This window comes from Heterodontus francisci, chromosome 3 (genome assembly GCF_036365525.1).
Source record: "Heterodontus francisci isolate sHetFra1 chromosome 3, sHetFra1.hap1, whole genome shotgun sequence".
NCBI classification, from domain to species: Eukaryota; Metazoa; Chordata; class Chondrichthyes; order Heterodontiformes; family Heterodontidae; genus Heterodontus; species Heterodontus francisci.
The window spans coordinates 151,576,264-151,596,790 of NC_090373.1; the positions used below are offsets into that span (position 1 = coordinate 151,576,264).

The following is a 20,527-nucleotide window of genomic DNA, read 5'->3' on the forward strand; positions in this document are numbered from 1 at the left end:
ATGGAGCACGCACGACGTTCATAATATCAGAGTGGGTCGACCGCCGCCTGCAGTTAGGTTAATTTGAATTTCATTAGGCCTCATTTTAATATGGAGATGAAGAGCCCGCTGCCTGGCAGTGGGGGACCGCACCGAGGTCCCTCCACCGCCGGTAATAGGAGGCGGGCCCTTCCTGACATTGTGGGTTGAGGAGGGCCTCTCCCCACAGCATTTTACCGGCCCCTGCATCGCGACCTGCGTCTTTGAGGGGCTGTTAAAATTCAACCCTATACTGCAGTAAGGAAGGATGATATCTTCGAAGGCTCCTCAAATGCGGCTATATGGGTAGAACTTAAAAACAAAAAGGGGGCAATCACTTGACTGGGAGTGTACTACAGGCCTCCAAACAGTCAGGGAGAGATAGAGGAGCAGATATGTAGGCAAATCACAGAGAGGTGTAAAGATAATAGGGTAATAATAGTAGGGGATTTCAACTTCCCCAATATTAACTGGGATAGTCTTAGTGCAAAAGACTTAAAGTGGGCGGAATTCTTAAAGTGCATCCAGGAGAGTTTTTTGAGCCAGCATACAGAAAGTCCCACAAGAGAAGGGGTGGTACTGGAACTAATCTTAGGGAATGAAGTTGGACAAGTTGTAGAAGTGTCAGTGGGGGAGCATTTCAGGGATAGTGACCATAACTCTGTAAGATTTAAGGTAGTTATGGAAAAGGACAAAGATGGACCGGAAATAAAGGTACTGAATTGGGGGAAGGCCGATTTCAATATGATAAAACAGGATCTGGCCAAAGTGGACTGGGAGCAGCTACTTGTAGGAAAGTCTACAATATCAGACCAGTGGGAGTCATTCAAAAAGGAAATAGTAAGGGTTCAGAGCCAACATGTTCCTATAAAGGTGAAGGGTAGGATCAATAAGTCCAGGGAACCCTGGATGTCAAGGGATATAGAGGATTGGATAAGGACAAAAAAGGAGGTTTATGGCAGATTTAGAGGGCTGAAAACAGCGGAGGCCCTAGAGGAGTACAGAAAGTGTCGGGGGGTACTTAAAAAAGTAATTAGGAGACCAAACAGGGGGCATGAAAAAACACTGTCAGGTAAGATAAAGGAAAATCCCAAAGCATTTTATAAGTATATTAAGGGTAAAAGGATAACCAGGGAAAGAGCAGGGCCCATTAAGGACCAAAGTGGCAATCTGTGTGTGGAGCCAGAGGATGTAGGTGAGGTTTCAAATGATTACTTTTCATTTGTGTTCATTATGGAGAAGGACGATGTCGGTGTAGAGATCAAGGAAGGGGATTGTGATATACTTGAACAAATTAGCATTGAAATGGAGGAGGTATGAGCGGTTTTAGTGGGCTTAAAAGTGGATAAATCCCCAGGCCCAGATGAGATGTATCCCAGACCGCTATGTGAGGCAAGGGAGGAGATTGCAGGGGCTCTGACACAAATTTTCAAATCCTCTCTGGCCACAGGAAAAGTGCAAAAGGACTGGAGGACAACAAATATGGTACCATTATTCAAGAAGTGTAGTAGGGATAAACCAGGTAATTACAGGCCAGTGATTTTAACATCAGTGGTAGGGAAACAACTGGAAAAAATTCTGAGGGACAGGATTAATCTCCACTTGGAGAGGCAGGGATTAATCAAGGATAGTCAGCATGGCTTTGTCAGGGGGAGATCGTATCTAACCAATTTGATTGAATTTTTCGAGGAGGTTTGTAGATGAGAGTAAAGCGGTTGGAATCTGGAACACGCTGCCTGAAGAGGTGGTGGAGGCAGGAACCCTCACAACATTTAAGAAGTATTTAGATGAGCACTTGAAACACCATAACATACAAGGCTACGGGCAAAGTGCTGGATAATGGGATTAGAATAGATATGCTTGATGGCCGGCATGGACATGGTGGGCCGAAGAGTGTGTTTCTGTGCTGTATATCTCTGACTCTATGACTTCAAAAGTGCATTATCAACTGTAAAGTGCTTTGGTCCTGAGGTCATGAAAGGCGCTATCTAAACCCAAGTTCTTTCTTTTCTTGTGGTTTTATGCACAATCTGTACAATATTTATCAGTTGTAACTTAGTATTAGATTAGATTAGAGATACAGCACTGAAACAGGCCCTTCAGCCCACCGAGTCTGTGCCGAACATCAACCACCCATTTACACTAATCCTACACTAATCCCACATTCCCACCAAACATCCCCACCTGTCCCTATATTTCCCTACCACCTACCTACACTAGTGACAATTTATAATGGCCAATTTACCTATCAACCTGCAAGTCTTTTGGCTTGTGGGAGGAAACCGGAGCACCCGGAGAAAACCCACGCAGACACAGGTAGAACTTGCAAACTCCACACAGGCAGTACCTGGAATCGAACCCGGGTCCTTGGAGCTGTGAGGCTGCGGTGCTAACCACTGCGCCGCCCTATCTGTACAAAGGGGTTCAACAACTGAGTAGATAGATATGTGTGTCATACATTTAAGGTTTTTAGGAACAAATGTAACAAATATGTAAATTTGACTTTGAGCAATAAAGTATAGTTTTCAAATGATTGTTTAATTTTAAAATATGAATAATTATGTTGATTATTATCAAAGGTAATTTAGGAAGGTACTTATCTAACTGAATGCTGATATAGGGCTGCATTTATTCCACGGAGACAAGATACAGGTGCTGGGCTGGATTTCAGGTCAGTAACCTGCGTCTGGTGGGAAACTGATTAAAATTAAGACTTTCGCTTGACCAAGTCCTTAGTTAGAATGGAGATGGATTTCCTGCCCTTTTCAAGCCAGTGGAGGTGGGAATGGAGGCAGGTCAGATGAAGTGTGGAACGGGTTTAGACTCCCCATGGCAGCCAGCACTGAGGCTGCTGGTTTTCCTGATGGAGAGATCTGTAGTTGAAGTCAAAGCCTTCCACTGCACCAGAGGGAAGCGAGATGTAACAGGGAAGCCGGAAGCCTGGCACCCGGGGCAGAGCTGCCTCTCGCTTCATTGACCTGGATTGAATGCTGGAGGCCATGTGGGAATAGAGGGATGTCCTCTTCCCAGAGGGTGGCAGGAGGAGGCCACCTCGTCATGCAGCAGGGGCACCTTTCTGTTCAGCGTCATCTCCCTCTGACTCCTCTTCCTCCTCTCTTACCTCCTGCACCTGCTCCTCCCCTGATGAGCTGTCTCCTTCCAGGGCCTCACCATCCTCTAGTTCCACACCTCTCTGGAGGACCATGTTATAGAGTGCAGCAAATCACAACAATGACCAAGAACCTTGCAGGAGGGTATTGGAGGACACTATCCCATCAATCCAGGCACTAGAATAGCATCTTCAGAAGCCCGATGGCCTTGTCAATGGTTGTCCTAGTGAGCAGGTGCATTGGTTGTATCTGTGCTTCTGCCTGGGCCTCCCGTAGCAGGGTCATTAGCCATGTATTCAAGGGATCTCCCTTGTCCTCTTGGATCCATCCACGCACTTTGGGGGTTGGAATGAAGATCTGAGGCTGCCTGGACTAGCACAGGATGAAGGAGTCATGGCAGCTGCCGAGAAAGTGAGCACACACATGGAAGAAGCTCTTGTTGTGATTGCAGACCAGTTGGACATTGAGGGAGTGGAAGCCTTTCCTGTTGATAAATCTCACTGGCTGGTCAGTGGTTGCCTTGATGGCCACATGGGTTCAATCGATGTTGTCCTGCATCTGGGGGAATCCAGCAATGGAGGCGAAACCCAATGCCCTTTATCCCTGTGAGGCTACGTCTGTCATTAAATGAATGTGCTGTCCAGCTCTGGCAAATAGGGCATCAGTGACCAGCTGGATGTAGTGGTGTGCCGCTGTTTGCAATATGTCACGAAGGTTTGCAACTGATCCTTGGAAGGAGCCACAGTTCAAGGCCACAGTGACTTTGATTGCCATTGGCAGGGCCTGGTGACCACAGCTGCAAGGTGTGAGGTTTTACATACGAATATATGTACACATGAATTAGGAGCAGGAGTAGGCCATTCAGCTCCTTGACCCTGCATCACCATTTGATAAGATCATGGCTGATCTGATTGTGGCCTCAACTCGACTTTCCTGTCCAATCGCTATAACCTTTGACTCCCTTGTCAATTAAGAATCTATCTAGCTCAGCCTTAAAAATATTCAATGACCCTGCCTCCATTGCTCTCTGGGGAAGAGAATTCCACACACTCTTGAGAGAAAAAAATTTCTCCTCATCTCCATCTTAAATGTTGCCTAGTTTTAGTCCCTTGCATAAGGGGAAACACCCTCTCAGCATCCACCCTGTCAAGATGCGTCAGGATCTTTTATGTTTCAATAAGCTCACCGCTCATTCTTCTACACTCCAATGGATACTGGCCCAATCTGTTCAACCTTTCCTCATAAAATAACTCCTTCATCCCAGGAATCAGTCAAGCGAACCTTCTCTGAACTGCTTCCAATGCAATTAAATCCTTTCTTAAGTTAGGAAATCAGAATTGTACGCAGTACTCCAGATGTGGTCTCACTAATGCCCTGTACAACTGTAACAAAATATCCCTCTTTAATATTCCACTCCCCTTGCAATAAATGACAATATTCCATTTGCTTTCCTCTGTGGCCAACTGCCTGGAGAGTCACAGTCTCCTGTGGCACTGGGTCTTGGTCATCTTCAGGTATCGCCATCTTCAACAGTAAATCTTTTGTTGAAGGGTTGGCCTCTGTTGCCTTCCTTCCCCTCTTTCCTCTCCCGTGCCCTCCTGATGCCTAGGGTTCTGCCCTTCCTGCGGAGGATGATGCAGCTCATCCCCACTGGGCCCAAAAACTGACAACTGTGCTGCCATTGCCACTTGGAACCTTCTTTCTGTGCAGGTGGACTCCCAATTGCCCTTGGCAACTTTGCCTCCTGCTTTTTTGCCCCCACAATGCCAGGGGGATGCGACCCTTTACCAAGTGCCCAGTCCCCCATGCCCTGCTGGGATGCTGGGGTGATGGCCTGGGGGCCATCATGTGCCATGTCTGGCCTAACAATCTTTATCCAGCTCCCTTCAGCTGATCTGTTTCTGAAGGTGTGGGTAACCTGTTCACCCCTTTAAAAAACATCTGAATTGGCCTCAATTGGGAAGAGAGTGGCATTCCTGTTCCACACTGTCCCCGCCCTGGTGATTATTGCTGGTGCAGGATTAGCGTCTTGAAATTGACTGGCATTTTCAGCCTCCCCTCTCCCCCACCCCCCCCACAACCCCCACCCCCCCCCCCCCCCCCCCCACCCACCTCCACCACCTCCGTTCCTGACTTTGGGAGCCCGAAAATTCTGCCCATAATGTAATAACTTTAACTGATGCACATTTATATTAATACAACAAGTAGCACTATAACTGTCTATGGGGCAAAACTCACTTAGACGCTCCAGGCTGCTTGGCCTTTTGTTTCTCCTGCGCATCTTCCCATTTGTTTTTTCAACCCTTATCCCTAACTGACTTATAGCTCAGATGGCAAATTATCTCCAGAGTACATGCTGAAAAGAAAAAAAAGGTTTCTTTTATTGTCCCTTTGTCCAGAGGATCCATTGAAAGGAAGCTTTGTAGCTTCAACTTTGTTCACAAATTTTTTTCCCATTTTCAGTGTGAACTGTAGAACAAGAACAAAGAAAATTACAGCACAGGAACAGGCCCTTTGGCCCTCCAAGCCTGCGCCGATCCAGATCCTCTATCTAAACATGTCGCCTATTTTCTAAGGGTCTGTATCTCTTTGCTTCCTGCCCATTCATGTATCTGTCTAGATACATCTTAAAAGACGCTATCGTGCCCGCGTCTACCACTTCCGCTGGCAATGCATTCCAGGCACCCACCACCCTCTGCGTAAAGAACTTTCCACGCATATCCCCCCGAAACTTTTCCCCTCTCACTTTGAACTTGTGACCCCTAGTAATTGAATCCCCCACTCTGGGAAAAAGCTTCTTGCTATCAACCCTGTCTATACCTCTCATGATTTTGTACACCTCAATCAGGTCCCCCCTCAACCTCCGTCTTTCTAATGAAAATAATCCTAATCTACTCAACCTCTCTTCATAGCTAGTGCCCTCCATACCAGGCAACATCCTGGTGAACCTCCTCTGCACCCTCTCCAAAGCATCTACATCCTTTTGGTAATGTGGCGACCAGAACTGCACGCAGTATTCCAAACATGGCCGAACCAAAGTCTTATACAACTGTAACATGACCTGCCAACTCTTGTACTCAATACCCCGTCCGATGAAGGAAAGCATGCCGTATGCCTTCTTGACCACTCTATTGACCTGCGCTGCTACCTTCAGGGAACAATGGACCTGAACACCCAAATCTCTCTGTACATCAATTTTCCCCAGGACTTTTCCATTTACTGAATAGTTCACTCTTGAATTGGATCTTCCAAAATGCATCACCTCGCATTTGCCCTGATTGAACTCCATCTGCCATTTCTCTGCCCAACTCTCCAATCTATCTATATTCTCTGACAGTCCCCTGACAGGGGAACAGATAGGAGGTTCTGTGGGAACGAGAGAGACTCACGGTTGGTGTGTTGCCTCCCAGGTGCCAGGGTACGTGATGTCTCCGATCGTGTTTTTGGGATCCTTAAGGGGGAGGGGGAGCACCCCCAAGTCGTGGTCCACATAGGCACCAACGACATAGGTAGGAAGAGAGATGGGGATTTAAGGCAGAAATTCAGGGAGCTAGGGTGGAAGCTTAGAGCGAGAACAACCAGAGTTGTTATCTCTGGGTTGTTGCCTGTGCCACGTGCTAGCGAAGAGAGGAATAGGGAGAGAGAGGAGTTGAACACGTGGCTGCAGGGATGGTGTAGGAGGGAGGGTTTTGGTTTCCTGGATAATTGGGGCTCTTTCTGGGGTAGGTGGGACCTCTACAAACAGGATGGTCTTCACCTGAACCAGAGGGGTACCAATATCCTGGGGGGGAGATTTGTTAGTGCTCTTCGGGGGGATTTAAACTAAATCAGCAGGGGAATGGGAACCTAAATTGCAGTGCCAGTGTACAGGCTGTTGAGAGTAGTGAGGTAGGGGATAAGGTTACAGGGACGCAAGAGGGCACTGGCAAGCAAGAACTTGGTTTAAAGTGTGTCTACTTCAACGCCAGGAGCATCCGGAATAAGGTGGGTGAGCTTGCAGCATGGGTTGGTACCTGGGATCCTGATGTTGTGGCCATTTCGGAGACATGGGTAGAGCAGGGGCAGGAATGGATGTTGCAGGTTCCGGGATTTAGATGTTTCAGAAAGAACAGAGAAGAGGGTAAAAGAGGGGGGGGTGTGGCATTGTTAATCAAGGAAAGTATTACAGCGGCAGAAAGGACGTTTGAGGACTCGTCTACTGAGGTAGTATGGGCCGAGGTTAGAAACAGGAGAGGAGAGGTCACCCTGTTGGGAGTTTTCTATAGACCTCCGAATAGTTCCAGAGATGTAGAGGAAAGGATAGCGAAGATGATTCTCGACAGGAGCGAGAGTAACAGGGTAGTGGTTATGGGGGACTTTAACTTTCCAAATATTGACTGGAAATACTATAGTTCGAGTACTTTAGATGGGTCTGTTTTTGTCCAGTGTGTGCAGGAGGGTTTTCTGACACAGTATGTGGACAGGCCAACCAGGGGCGATGCCACATTGGATTTGGTACTGGGTAATGAACCCGGCCAGGTGTTCGATTTAGATGTAGGTGAGCACTTTGGCGATAGTGATCACAATTCGGTTAGGTTTACCTTAGCGATGGGCAGGGACAGGTATATACCACAGGGCAAGAATTATAGCTGGGGGAAAGGAAATTATGACGCGATTAGGCAAGATTTAGGATGTGTAGGATGGGGAAGGAAACTGCAGGGGATGGGCACAAACGAAATGTGGAGCTTATTCAAGGAGCAGCTAATGCGTGTCCTTGATAAGTATGTACCTGTCAGGCAGGGAGGAAGTTGTCGAGCAAGGGAGCCGTGGTTTACTCAAGAAGTTGAAGCGCTTGTCAAGAGGAAGAGGGCGGCTTATGTTAGGATGAGACGTGAAGGCTCAGTTAGGGCGCTTGAGAGTTACAAGCTAGCCAGGAAGGATCTAAAGGGAGGGCTAAGAAGAGCAAGGAGAGGACACGAGAAGTCATTGGCGGATAGGATCAAAGAAAACCCTAAGGCTTTCTATAGGTATATCAGGAATAAACGAATGATAAGAGTTAGAACAGGGCCAATCAAGGATAGTAGTGGGAAGTTGTGTGCGGAATCAGAGGAGATAGGGGAAGCGTTAAATGAATATTTTTCGTCAGTATTTACAGTAGAGAAAGAAAATGTTGCCGAGGAGATTACTGAGATACAGCCTACTAGGCTAGATGGGATTGAGATTCACAAGGAGGAGGTGTTAGCAATTTTGGAAAGAGTGAAAATAGATAAGTCCCCTGGGCCAGATGGGATTTATCCTAGGATTCTCTGGGAAGCCAGGGAGGAGATTGCAGAGCCGTTGTTGTTGATCTTCAAGTCGTCATTGTCGACAGGAGTAGTGCCGGAGGACTGGAGGATAGCAAATGTTGTCCCCTTGTTCAAGAAGGGGAGTAGAGACAGCCCTGGTAATTATAGACCTGTGAGCCTTACTTCGGTTGTGGGTAAAATGTTGGAAAAGGTTATAAGAGACAGGATTTATAATCATCTTGAAAAGAATAAGTTCATTTGCGATAGTCAGCACGGTTTTGTGAAAGGTAGGTCGTGCCTCACAAACCTTATTGAGTTTTTCGAGAAGGTGACCAAACAGGTGGATGAGGGTAAAGCCGTGGATGTGGTGTATATGGATTTCAGTAAGGCGTTTGATAAGGTTCCCCACGGTAGGCTATTGCAGAAAATACGCAAGTATGGGGTTGAAGGTGATTTAGAGCTTTGGATCAGAAATTGGCTAGCTGAAAGAAGACAGAGGGTGGTGGTTGATGGCAAATGTTCATCCTGGAGTTTAGTTACTAGTGGTGTACCGCAAGGTTCTGTTTTGGGGCCACTGCTGTTTGTCATTTTTATAAACGACCTGGATGAGGGTGTAGAAGGGTGGGTTAGTAAATTTGCGGATGACACGAAGGTCGGTGGAGTTGTGGATAGTGTCGAAGGGTGTTGTAGGGTACAGAGGGACATAGATAGGCTGCAGAGCTGGGCTGAGAGATGGCAAATGGAGTTTAATGCGGAGAAGTGTGAGGTGATTCACTTTGGAAGGAGTAACAGCAATGCAGAGTACTGGGCTAATGGGAAGATTCTTGGTAGTGTAGATGAGCAGAGAGATCTTGGTATCCAGGTACATAAATCCCTGAAAGTTGCTACCCAGGTTAATAGGGCTGTTAAGAAGGCATATGGTGTGTTAGCCTTTATTAGTCGGGGGATCGAGTTTCAGAGCCACGGGGTCATGATGCAGCTGTACAAAACTCTGGTGAGGCCGCACCTGGAGTATTGCGTGCAGTTCTGGTCACCGCATTATAGGAAGGATGTGGAAGCTTTGGAAAGGGTGCAGAGGAGATTTACTAGGATGTTGCCTGGTATGGAAGGAAGGTCTTACGAGGAAAGGCTGAGGGACTTGGGGTTGTTTTCGTTAGAGAGAAGGAGGAGGAGAGGTGACTTAATAGAGACATACAAGATAATCAGAGGGTTAGATAGGGTGGATAGTGAGAGTCTTTTTCCTCGGATGAGGATGGCAAACACGAGGGGACATAGCTTTAAGTTGAGGGGTGAAAGATATAGGACAGATGTCAGAGGTAGTTTCTTTACGCAGAGAGTAGTAGGGGCGTGGAACGCCCTGCCTGCAACAGTAGTAGACTCGCCAACTTTAAGGGCATTTAAGTGGTCATTGGATAGACATATGGATGTAAATGGAATAGTGTAGGTCAGATGATCGGCGCAACATCGAGGGCCGAAGGGCCTGTACTGCGCTGTAATATTCTAATTCTAATTCTAATTCTAATTCACTATCTGCTACTCCACCAATCTTAGTGTCGTCTGCAAACTTGCTAATCAGACCACCTATACTTTCCTCCAAATCATTTATGTATATTACAAACAACAGTGGTCCCAGCACGGATTCCTGTGGAACACCACTGGTCACACGTCTCCATTTTGAGAAACTCCCTTCCACTACTACTCTCTGTCTCCTGTTGCCCAGCCAGTTCTTTATCCATCTAGCTAGTACACCCTGGACCCCATGCGACTTCACTTTGTCCATCAGCCTACCATGGGGAACCTTATCAAACGCCTTACTGACGTCCATGTATATGACATCTACAGCCCTTCCCTCATCAATCAACTTTGTCACTTCCTCAAAGAATTCTATTAAATTGGTAAGACATGACCTTCCCTGCACAAAACCATGTTGCCTATCACTGATAAGCCCATTTTCTTCCAAATGGGAATAGATCCTATCCCTCAGTATCTTCTCCAGCAGCTTCCCTACCACTGACGTCAGGCTCACAGGTCTATAATTACCTGGATTTTCCCTGCTACCCTTCTTAAACAAGGGAACAACATTAGCAATTCTCCAGTCCTCCGGGACCTCACCCGTGTTTAAGGATGCTGCAAAGATATCTGTTAAGGCCCCAGCTATTTCCTCTCTCGCTTCCCTAAGGAACCTGGGATAGATCCCATCCGGACCTGGAGACTTGTCCACCTTAATGCCTTTTAGAATACCCAACACTTCCTCCCTCCTTATGCCGACTTGACCTGGAGTAATCAAACATCTATCCCTAACCTCAACATCTGTCATGTCCCTCTCCTCGGTGAATACCGATGCAAAGTACTCGTTTAAAATCTCACCCATTTTCTCTGACTCCACGCATAACTTTCCTCCTTTGTCCTTGAGTGGGCCAATCCTTTCTCTAGTTACCCTCTTGCTCCTTATATATGAATAAAAGGCTTTGGGATTTTCCTTAACCCTGTTTGCTAAAGATATTTCATGACCCCTTTTAGCCCTCTTAATTCCTCGTTTCAGATTGGTCCTACATTCCCGATATTCTTTCAAAGCTTCGTCTTTCTTCAGCCTCCTAGACCTTATGCATGCTTCCTTTTTCCTCTTAGCTAGTCTCACAATTTCACCTGTCATCCATGGTTCCCTAATCTTGCCATTTCTATCCCTCATTTTCACAGGAACATGTCTCTCCTGCACGCTAATCAACCTCTTTTTAAAGGCCTCCCACATATCAAACGTGGATTTACCTTCAAACAGCTGCTCCCAATCTACATTCCCCAGCTCCTGCCGAATTTTGGTATAGTTGGCCTTCCCCCAATTTAGCACTCTTCCTTTAGGACCACTCTCGTCTTTGTCCATGAGTATTCTAAAACTTACAGAATTGTGATCACTATTCCCAAAGTAGTCCCCTACTAAAACTTCAACCATCTGGCCGGGCTCATTCCCCAACACCAGGTCCAGTATGGCCCCTTCCCGAGTTGGACTATTTACATACTGCTCCAGAAAACCCTCCTGGATGCTCCTTACAAATTCTGCTCCATCTAGACCTGTAACACTAAGTGAATCCCAGTCAATGTTGGGAAAATTAAAATCTCCTATCACCACCACCCTGTTGCTCCTACATCTTTCCATAATCTGTTTACATATTTGTACCTCTATCTCACGCTCGCTGTTGGGAGGCCCCAACATTGTTACTGCACCCTTCCTATTTCTGAGTTCTGCCCATATTGCCTCACTGCTCGAGTCCTCCATAGTGCCCTCCTTCAGCACAGCTGTGATATCCTCTTTGACCAGTAATGCAACTCCTCCACCCCTTTTACCTCCCTCTCTATCCCGCCTGAAGCATCGATATCCTGGGATATTTAGTTGCCAATCATGCCCTTCCCTCAACCAAGTCTCAGTAATAGCAGTAACATCATACTCCCAGGTACTAATCCAAGCCCTAAGTTCATCTGCCTTACCTACTACACTTCTTGCATTAAACCAAATGCACCTCAGACCAGCAGTCCCTTTGCGTACATCATCTGCTCCCTGCCTACTCTTTCCCTTTGTCACGCTGACTTCATTATCTAGTTCCTTACAGGCTTTAGTTACTACCTCCTTACTGTCCACTGACCTCCTCATTTGGTTCCCATCCCCCTGCCACATTAGTTTAAACCCTCCCCAACAGCCTTAGCAAAAGCACCCCCAAGGACATTGGTTCCAGTCCGGCCCAGGTGTTGACCGTCCAATTTGTGATAGTCCCACCTCCCCCAGAACCGGTCCCAATGTCCCAAAAATCTGAACCCATCCCTCCTGCACCATCTCTCAAGCCACGCATTCATCCTGACTATTCTTTCATTTCTTCTCTGACTATCACGTGGCACTGGTAGCAATCCTGAGATTACTACCTCTGAGGTCCTACTTTTTAACTTGGCTCCTAACTCCCTAAATTCTGCTTGCAGGACCTCATCCCGTTTTTTACCTACATCATTGGTGCCTATGTGCACAACGACAACTGGCTGTTCACCCTCCCCCTTCAGAATGTTCTGCAGCCGATCTGAGACATCCCTGACCCGTGCACCTGGGAGGCAACATACCATTCGGGAGTCTCGTTTTTGACCACAGAACCGCCTATCTACTCCCCTTACAATCGAATCCCCGATGACTATAGCCCTTCCACTCTTTTTCCCGCCCTTCCGAACAGCAGAGCCAGCCATGGTGCCATGAACCTGGCTACTGCTGCCTTCCCCTGGTGAGCCATCTCCCTCAACAGTATCCAAAACGGTATACCTGTTTTGGAGGGAGATGACTGCAGGGGACACCGGCACTGCCTTCCTGCTCTTTCTCTGCCTTTTGGTCACCCATTCCCTTTCTCCCTCAGCAATCCTAATCTGCGGTGTGACCAATTCGCTAAACGTGCTATCCACGATCTCCTCAGCATCGCGGATGCTCCAAAGTGAGTCCATCCGCTACTCCAGAGCCGTCATGTGGTCTAACAGCTGGACACACTTCCAGCAGGTGAAGGAGTCGGGGACATCAGCCGTGTCCCTGAGTTCCCACATTGAGCAAGAGGAGCATAACACGGGTCTGAGATCTCCTGCCATTTTTAATTTTAAGCTTAACCTAGATAAATGAAAAAGGAACGAAAAGTTTTTACCAATCTCACGATAAAAAAAAAGAGAAATAGAAAAAGCCTTACCTTATCTACACACCACCAAGTCCTTTTGTTTTGGTTAGAGGACTATTGTGTTTGAATTCATGTAAATCAAGGTCCCATAACATCAATGGAACTCTGATTGCATTTTAACATGGGCCTGAGTAGGAATATTGCCACAGCATTCACCCGTCAGGTAAAACTAGGTCAGCTGCTGCTGGGAGGAGGAAAGGCCCCCCTAGACATGATGGGCTGGATTCTATAGAGGCCTCTATGTTGGGATCCGTGGCGGGGAGGGCATGACGATGCCACAGATTAGGCCTGCCTCGGACCTCGACGCCGGCAGGGCAGGGCCCGGCCCGATATTGTTGGCGGCGGCAAGGCCTCTTGGGGGCCCCCCTCCGTCACTCAGCGACGGGATTGCCATTTAAATATTGAAATAAATTAAATCACCCAAATTAATGTGTCTGCCATCGCCTCCTGAAGTACCGCTGCGATTTGCACCCCGAAGGCCGGCAGTGCCGCATCGTCGGATCCATAGCTGGGGAAACGAGGTGCAACACTGGTGGTGAGGGGGGAGGAGGTAAGTTTCTCAGTGCATGGGGGGGATGGGGAACGGGGTCAAATGAACATCATAGGTGTAGAGGATGGTGGGAAAGGTTCTAGTTTAAAGTTTGTGCAGTTTGCGATGGACGGTCAGATTGTGAAGTTAAGTGTTTTGGGAATGAAAGGGCAAATAATTAATTTAATTGATATGGGAGGGGTGGGAGATGGGCATAGGAAATGTATTTGTTTATTTTAATTCACTTTCACTTTGAATATTTAAATGTCCCAGTAGGGCTGACAGCCCATTAAAAATGGCATCAGCGCTTGCATACAGGCAGCTGATGCCATTGCCGGGGATGGACAGCTTGCCCCCTCCATGTGATTGGGGGGGTGGCGGGGGCAGCCCACCCACCCCAACTATTTAAATGAGCCATTGTGCTTGGAATTGCAGTGGCTCTTTGGCGTGCAGCCCTCCATTTTTCTCGCCCACCGCCAAAGTCAGCGGCGGGCTTATAGGATTCAGCCCAATAACTTTCCTCCTCTAGGAAGAAAGACATGGCCTCTAATGCCCTGGAGAACCTCCATTTTCCTCTCGTGAGCCTGTCCTGAAACCCCTTGCCACATGCCTTACCTGCTTGCCACAACACCTTCAGTTGGTGCTGTCTGGCAGCTTCCAGCCACCCAAACTCGCACTGCCGCCTGCCAGCTGCTGTTTTTCGCCTGTTTCGGGTGGCCAACTGGCCACTGGCTTGCAGATGTGGTCATCCTTCCTCTTTCCAGCAGGTTTCCAACAGGCCACAAAGCTATGAGGGCATTTGCACACAAGCCTGCGGCTAATATTGCCGTTGGGCCCCGCTAATGTCATCGGAGCCCGATCTGCATATTTAAAAAATGATCCTGCTGACTTCAGGTGGATGTGCCTTTCACTGGTAAGAGCAGATTTATATCTGCACTTTTGGGAAGACAGTGGGATTGGAGGAGGAGAGTTTTAACTACCCATGTGGCCTATTTCCACCAGGCAGGGGTTAAAATTCCCCATAATATGTCCAAAGTATAAGAAAACCAAAAATGACTCAACTGTTGTCCAGGTCTATCAGCAGAGCCACTACTGTACCTTATTGCACTGCCATCTTCATTATGTAGTTAACTACTGAAGAGAGCCCTGTGTGATCCAAGCATAGAATTTATAACTACTGAACCACAAACCATTCATTCTTTTGGCATGCAATTGCTTATCCAAGCAATACAAAATCCTGATTTAAGTAGTAAATCTTTTTGTTATCAGCCTTTTAACACTGTACATTGTAATCCATGCACTGTCAAATCTCACCTAAACAGAGAAGCGCATTGAAATGTATCTAATAATTTTAGCTGAAAGTTTCATTGGTAATTGTTTTCTGATTTAATTGATGCTTAAATGCCCGATATGTACAAATTGGCAATTTTATCTGTGTTTATTGGTCACTGTTACATCTGGTTTCTGGCTGGAAAATGGGGGCATTAATGTCAGTTTTGCAGGGTGATGCCAGGTGCCCTGAGGATGTCTGAACTACCTCCAGGGTGGCCACCTAAAACAGGCACTAGGTCCCTTACCTATGCTCATCAAGGGCACAACGTATGTTTTCGACCCCTGTGGGAAATTGGGCTGCTCGGTTCAGGTTTTGCTGCATGGATGTGACTTAGCAAGAGCTGCCACCACAAAAAGTCAGTGTGGTTCCATAATACACCTGCCAGCCACTGCCGACCAGGATTGACACCACAGCCCGCTGTGCTTTTCCCCCACCCCGGGGACTTAACTGAGACGAAGAAATAATAGCCCAATGTTCAGTCCTTCTGAAGGATGATCGACCTCCGGAGGCACAATGAGTGCTGGAATATTTAAATCAAGCCTGAGGCTTGGGTTTGGAGGTATTCCTGAGCTTTTATCACATGATCTCCTGCCTCCAGCCACCCTGCCCAGTCAAACAGCCTTCCCCGCCCCCGCTATCTCCAATATTTTAATAAACAAGTGTTCAAAGAAAATGAAAAGAAAAAACACAATTGTTGTTAATGCCTTTCTGATTTTTCTCCGAGTTGTTCTCTGTAGTGCCCAAGAAACTGCTGATGATTTGTTGGCAACCCTACCTGAGGTCTAATTCTGGGCTGGACTTGGCTCACGCGCATGCTACCCCCCACAGTAATGCCTCATTACCTCACGGACACCAATGTAACACTTCCCAGCAAACTAATTTTGCAACAACAGCGTGATGTATTTGATTGTGCAGCGTTTTGAGAACATATGGAAGAGTAAAGCGATTTGGCTGTCGGAAGTGGTGTAAACAAAAAAGGATGAAAGACTGCAGCAGCTAATCTTGCTTTACTGTGTTGATTTCCAGGTTCACCGTATAGGGAAAAGATCACTATCACCATTCTCCAACTGCAGGAGGAGGGGAAACTGCACATGATGAAGGAGAAGTGGTGGAGGGGAAATGGCTGTCCAGAGGAAGAGAGCAAAGAAGCCAGTGCTTTAGGAGTCCAGAATATTGGTGGCATCTTTATAGTGCTGGCTGCAGGCCTAGTACTCTCCATCTTTGTGGCAGTGGGCGAATTTCTGTACAAGTCGAAAAAAAATGCACAGCTTGAGAAGGTAAAAGACTTTTCCAGTGCATCTGTAAGTTACTGGAGATTGTATAGTGCAGTCCCACTGATTTTTCATTAGAGTGAAATCTTACTGAATTATCTATGAATGTCCAGATTCTCTGACAAGAATATGGCTTAAATTTTGAGTGTATGTTTTGTGACAGCAAAATCATATGAACTCAGAATTCGAATTTTGTAAAAAAGAATCTGTGCTGTTTTAATTAATGGTCACTGGCTTTGTTAAAGCCCTTTTATTAAAACAATATACTATTTATTTATTTAAATGTGTATGTCAATGGTTTTTCCATGTTAACATTAATGCAGTGGTATTTGATATAAATCATTTATTGTGTGAGACAATCATGGGTATAAATTCAAGCACAACATAAATGTCAGTAATGCCATAAATGTTGTTTTATCTCTGAACTTCATTCCGTACTTCGAGCTGCAAAAAATGGAATATATTTGATTTTTTTTCATTGTTTACCCATTGTATATGGTGCTCAATTCAATAAATGTAATTGTGTTAAGTAGTTATTGGCAGTTCAGTGTATTTCAGTGCAGCAAGAAAACATCAAAGATAAGCAATACGACTGCATTTCATTAACACAGATAACACAGCAAAGGGGAAAGTGTATTTGAACAGCAATCGTTGAATCCATATCTCAATTCACAACCATGTTGCCACTGATTCAGTGTTTGTCAGATAATAGGCTTAAGTAGCTGAATCTATGTTTGTCATTTATAGCAGTTTTGATTCATGCCATAATCTGTTGTGCTTTTAATTAACTCTAATGCTGTGTCTCTACTGTGCATCTCCTGATTTTTCTTTTTTAATTGAACACTGCTTATTTATGTAGATATGCAATGATTACTCTGCCAATATTAGACCAAAAAGTGACAGTTTGCCATTTCTTTGGCTGGCAAATTGAAGCAAGTAGATTTGCATTGGGACAGACCCTGCCCTATTTACTGCCGACAACAGAATGATCAAATGATTCAAGTTGGTCACATTTCAAATGAGAAAAAAAAATTGTTGCATTTCCCCATGGAGAAATTTTGTTCAGTCATTTGAGCTATGATTAATAAATCTAAACCTTTAACTTGTTTACTGCCAACCCTGCCATTTAGCCTTAATGTGCAACTCCGGATTTTTTTTTGGTCTTATGCAATAAAGAGGCTGTAGCGACAGAAAATTGACGGATTGTAGTGAATAATTTCAATCAAACAGTTGTAGTCATTGCAACTCTATTTTTCCAGTCATTTTAGCACGTTGCTCCTATTTAATTTTGTCATGCAAAAATTACATCTTGTCACATGTCCACGTTTTTGTAGGACTTATTTTGCCTCGGGGGTTAAATTGCCGGGTTGGTGGTTTCTTCACGATTCATCACTTGAGTACCCTGATGCAGTGGCAGAAGGAGTCACAAACTGATAAGAAAGAAAGCTTGGGGGGCTGAGCCTTTCAGCCATTTCTGTGCAATCATTAAAAGATGAAAAGAGGTTTGATTGATTTGTCATAGTTGATGTTGGAACACTGACCTAAAACATCTACTACAGATTAAAGGATGACTGCATTAACTGCTTTTTAGAATTTTTAACCGGGCTAGCAATAGCAGAGTCCAAACAAAATGAAATGCTTGATAAACATCAGAATTAAACAAAAAGGGGTATTTTAGTGTTAATGCAGGTAGGTAGGATTTTTTTTTATCAGATAAATGTCTCTCATCATAACTGTTTTATTTTCAGATGCTGAACATGGGTTAAAGTTTAGATGATGGTAACATTAGAAGTCATCTTTTCAATTGCACAATCTTCATTTAACTTTTAGTAATCCTAACAAGGAAACTTTTCAAAACAGGTTCGGGAACCTGACTCCCGGATAATTTCCAGGTCCTGACCCCACACCTCAACTGCGTTGCTTATGCGATGCTATTTTGAAATGTAAATGCCCTAATTGGGCAGGAGGCCAGCTCGGCGACCAATTAAAGCATTGAGCGTCTCTAGGAGATGGGATCTGCCTGCAGAGGGCGAGCGGCAAAGGCAGACGGTGGCCGTGGTGGGGCTTGCTGCTACCTTGCCAAAGAGAGCAGGCAGCTCCTTAGAGGGCCAGCAGCATAAAGGAATAAGATGATGTTCAAACATCCTAAACTGAGGTAATGTGTATGATGCGGCACAAGATGCCCAAGGGCCCCATAATTTTCAAACTCAAAAAAAAGTTTTCCTTCACCTCGCTGTGAACCCGACAACTGTGCACTAAGGCGCTGGAATCCCATTTGGAAATTGCAGTCCCAACATGCACCAACACCCCCCTGATGAAAGGTCATCGACCTGAAACATTAACTCTGTTTCTCTCTCCACAGATGCTGCCAGGCCTTCTGAGTATTTCCAGCATTTTCAGTTTTTATTTCAGATTTCCAGCATCCACAGCATTTTGCTTTTATTCCTCTAGGGGCTTAATGGGCCATTAGTTTAGTTTAGTTTAGTTTAGAGATACAGCACTGAAACAGGCCCTTCGGCCCACCGAGTCTGTGCCGACCATCAACCACCCATTTATACTAATCCTACACTAATCCCATATTCTTACCACATCCCCACCTGTCCCTATATTTCCCTACCACCTACCTATACTAGTGGCAATTTATAATGGCCAATTTACCTACCAACCTGCAAGTCTTTTGGCTTGTGGGAGGAAACCATTAATTGGAGGTGAGCAGGTTCCACGTTCCCTCCCATTGCCCTCACTTTAAAAATTGGAGCCTGACTCAAAGCCATCGGGATCCAGTGACGCGCTCCGGGACATCAATTTTTACATCATGTCTGCACCCGTTCCTGACCTCACTGAGAGTTGAAAATCCGGCCTCACATTCCAGCTTGCAAACTCTAATGGGGGAGACATTTTTTTTGCGTTGTGCAGGCTTACCACGATTGCCCGGGAGCAGGTAGCGCTACGGGCTGCTGCCTGCGTTGACTGCATGGGGTTCTTCAATGATACCACAATGCTGGAAGTGGTGCTATGTAAACAAATTTTTCCCCCTAATTGTTTTACTAGTGTTATTAGAGATTGGTTAGGCAGTGGTGGGGTGGCTGGGGGAGTAGTTGGACTCCTTCCAACAGTAGATACTGACTCACAATATTATGACTATCATTTATTAATACTGTATGCGTGGTTTTCAAGTAGATGAAGCATTTGATTGATAACTTGGACGCAGTACATACAGCATTCCTATAGTTCCTTACAATTTAAAGAGAGCACATTATTCTTAAAAGCAATCATGTCATTTTTATTTAAAGGGAAGTAGCAAGCTAAATGCTTTTCTTTCAATCATTGCCAAGTTTGCCTGGTATTAGGGCAGAGAAATCTAAGCTAACATGTGATTTCACTGTCGCTTCAAGGCATTGCAGTTTGATCTCATTTTCAGTCTTTAATTTTCCCCACAGAGGTCCTTCTGTAGTGCCATGGTTGAGGAGCTCAGGCTGTCTCTGAAGTGTCAACGGCGTCTGAAACACAGGCCTCAGGCACCAGTCATAGTGAAAACAGAAGAAGTTATCAACATGCATACGTTCAACGACAGGAGATTGCCTGGCAAAGAAACAATGGCATAAAGTGTAGAAAATCCACACCGAGCACAAACAGTAATCTTTGTTTCCAATGACCTGCAAGAGTGTTTCCTGTGGAAATATGCAAACAGTACCGAACAAGCGAGTTACCTCATGATGCCGTGTCGAAAAAAAATTACCTACCGTATGAAAACAGGGTGGTCAAAGTCAGATTCCGAAACAGTGTCAAGGACCAAAACTTGCGAATAAAATAATTAATAAGCAGCAAAGACTTTTCCCCCTCCATCCCTCTTCTCACCCCTCCCTCTCTTTTTCCCATATAGGAAATGGATGGTGATAATAAAGGAAAAGAAACACTGGACAACAAAGAGAAAACTGATGTTGAGTTATAGCTAAAGTAAGATGAAGTGGAAATGTTTCTGATAAATGTCCAAAGTTTTGCAGTTGCTGTAATAGAAGCTGTTCAAAATAATTGAGGTTAAAGGTGAAAGAGAACTGAGAGGCATTGGAGAGAAATGGTGAAACCTTCGTGCGATCTTTCACGTGTTTGTATCACCACCAGAAGGGAACACAAGGCAATAATTGTTTTCTGTCAAATTTAGTCTTTTTTTTGAAAAATGGATCAGACTGCATTGAACCCTCACACCATGAAAGACCGTTAAACAATTAAACTTCCTAAACAATGGATTGTGAAGTAATTTTCCAAAATTTGAATGAAGTAGGGTTTAACGAACAGTCTATAGTCCTTTTGGTT

At 45.5% G+C, this 20,527-nt stretch overlaps 1 protein-coding gene across 2 annotated transcripts in view; it reads left to right on the top strand.

The window, feature by feature from the left end:
- Positions 1–20,244, top strand: part of LOC137353107 (glutamate receptor ionotropic, kainate 2) — a 575,020-nt gene extending 554,776 nt beyond the window's left edge. For both annotated transcript variants that reach the window (XM_068019103.1, XM_068019112.1), the window contains exons 15-16: positions 15,969–16,219; positions 19,654–20,244. In XM_068019103.1, the coding sequence (XP_067875204.1) occupies positions 15,969–16,219; positions 19,654–19,818 (416 nt within the window). In that variant the 3' untranslated portion in view covers positions 19,819–20,244. The remainder of the gene's footprint in view (positions 1–15,968; positions 16,220–19,653) is intronic.
- Positions 20,245–20,527: the final 283 nt, after the last annotated feature.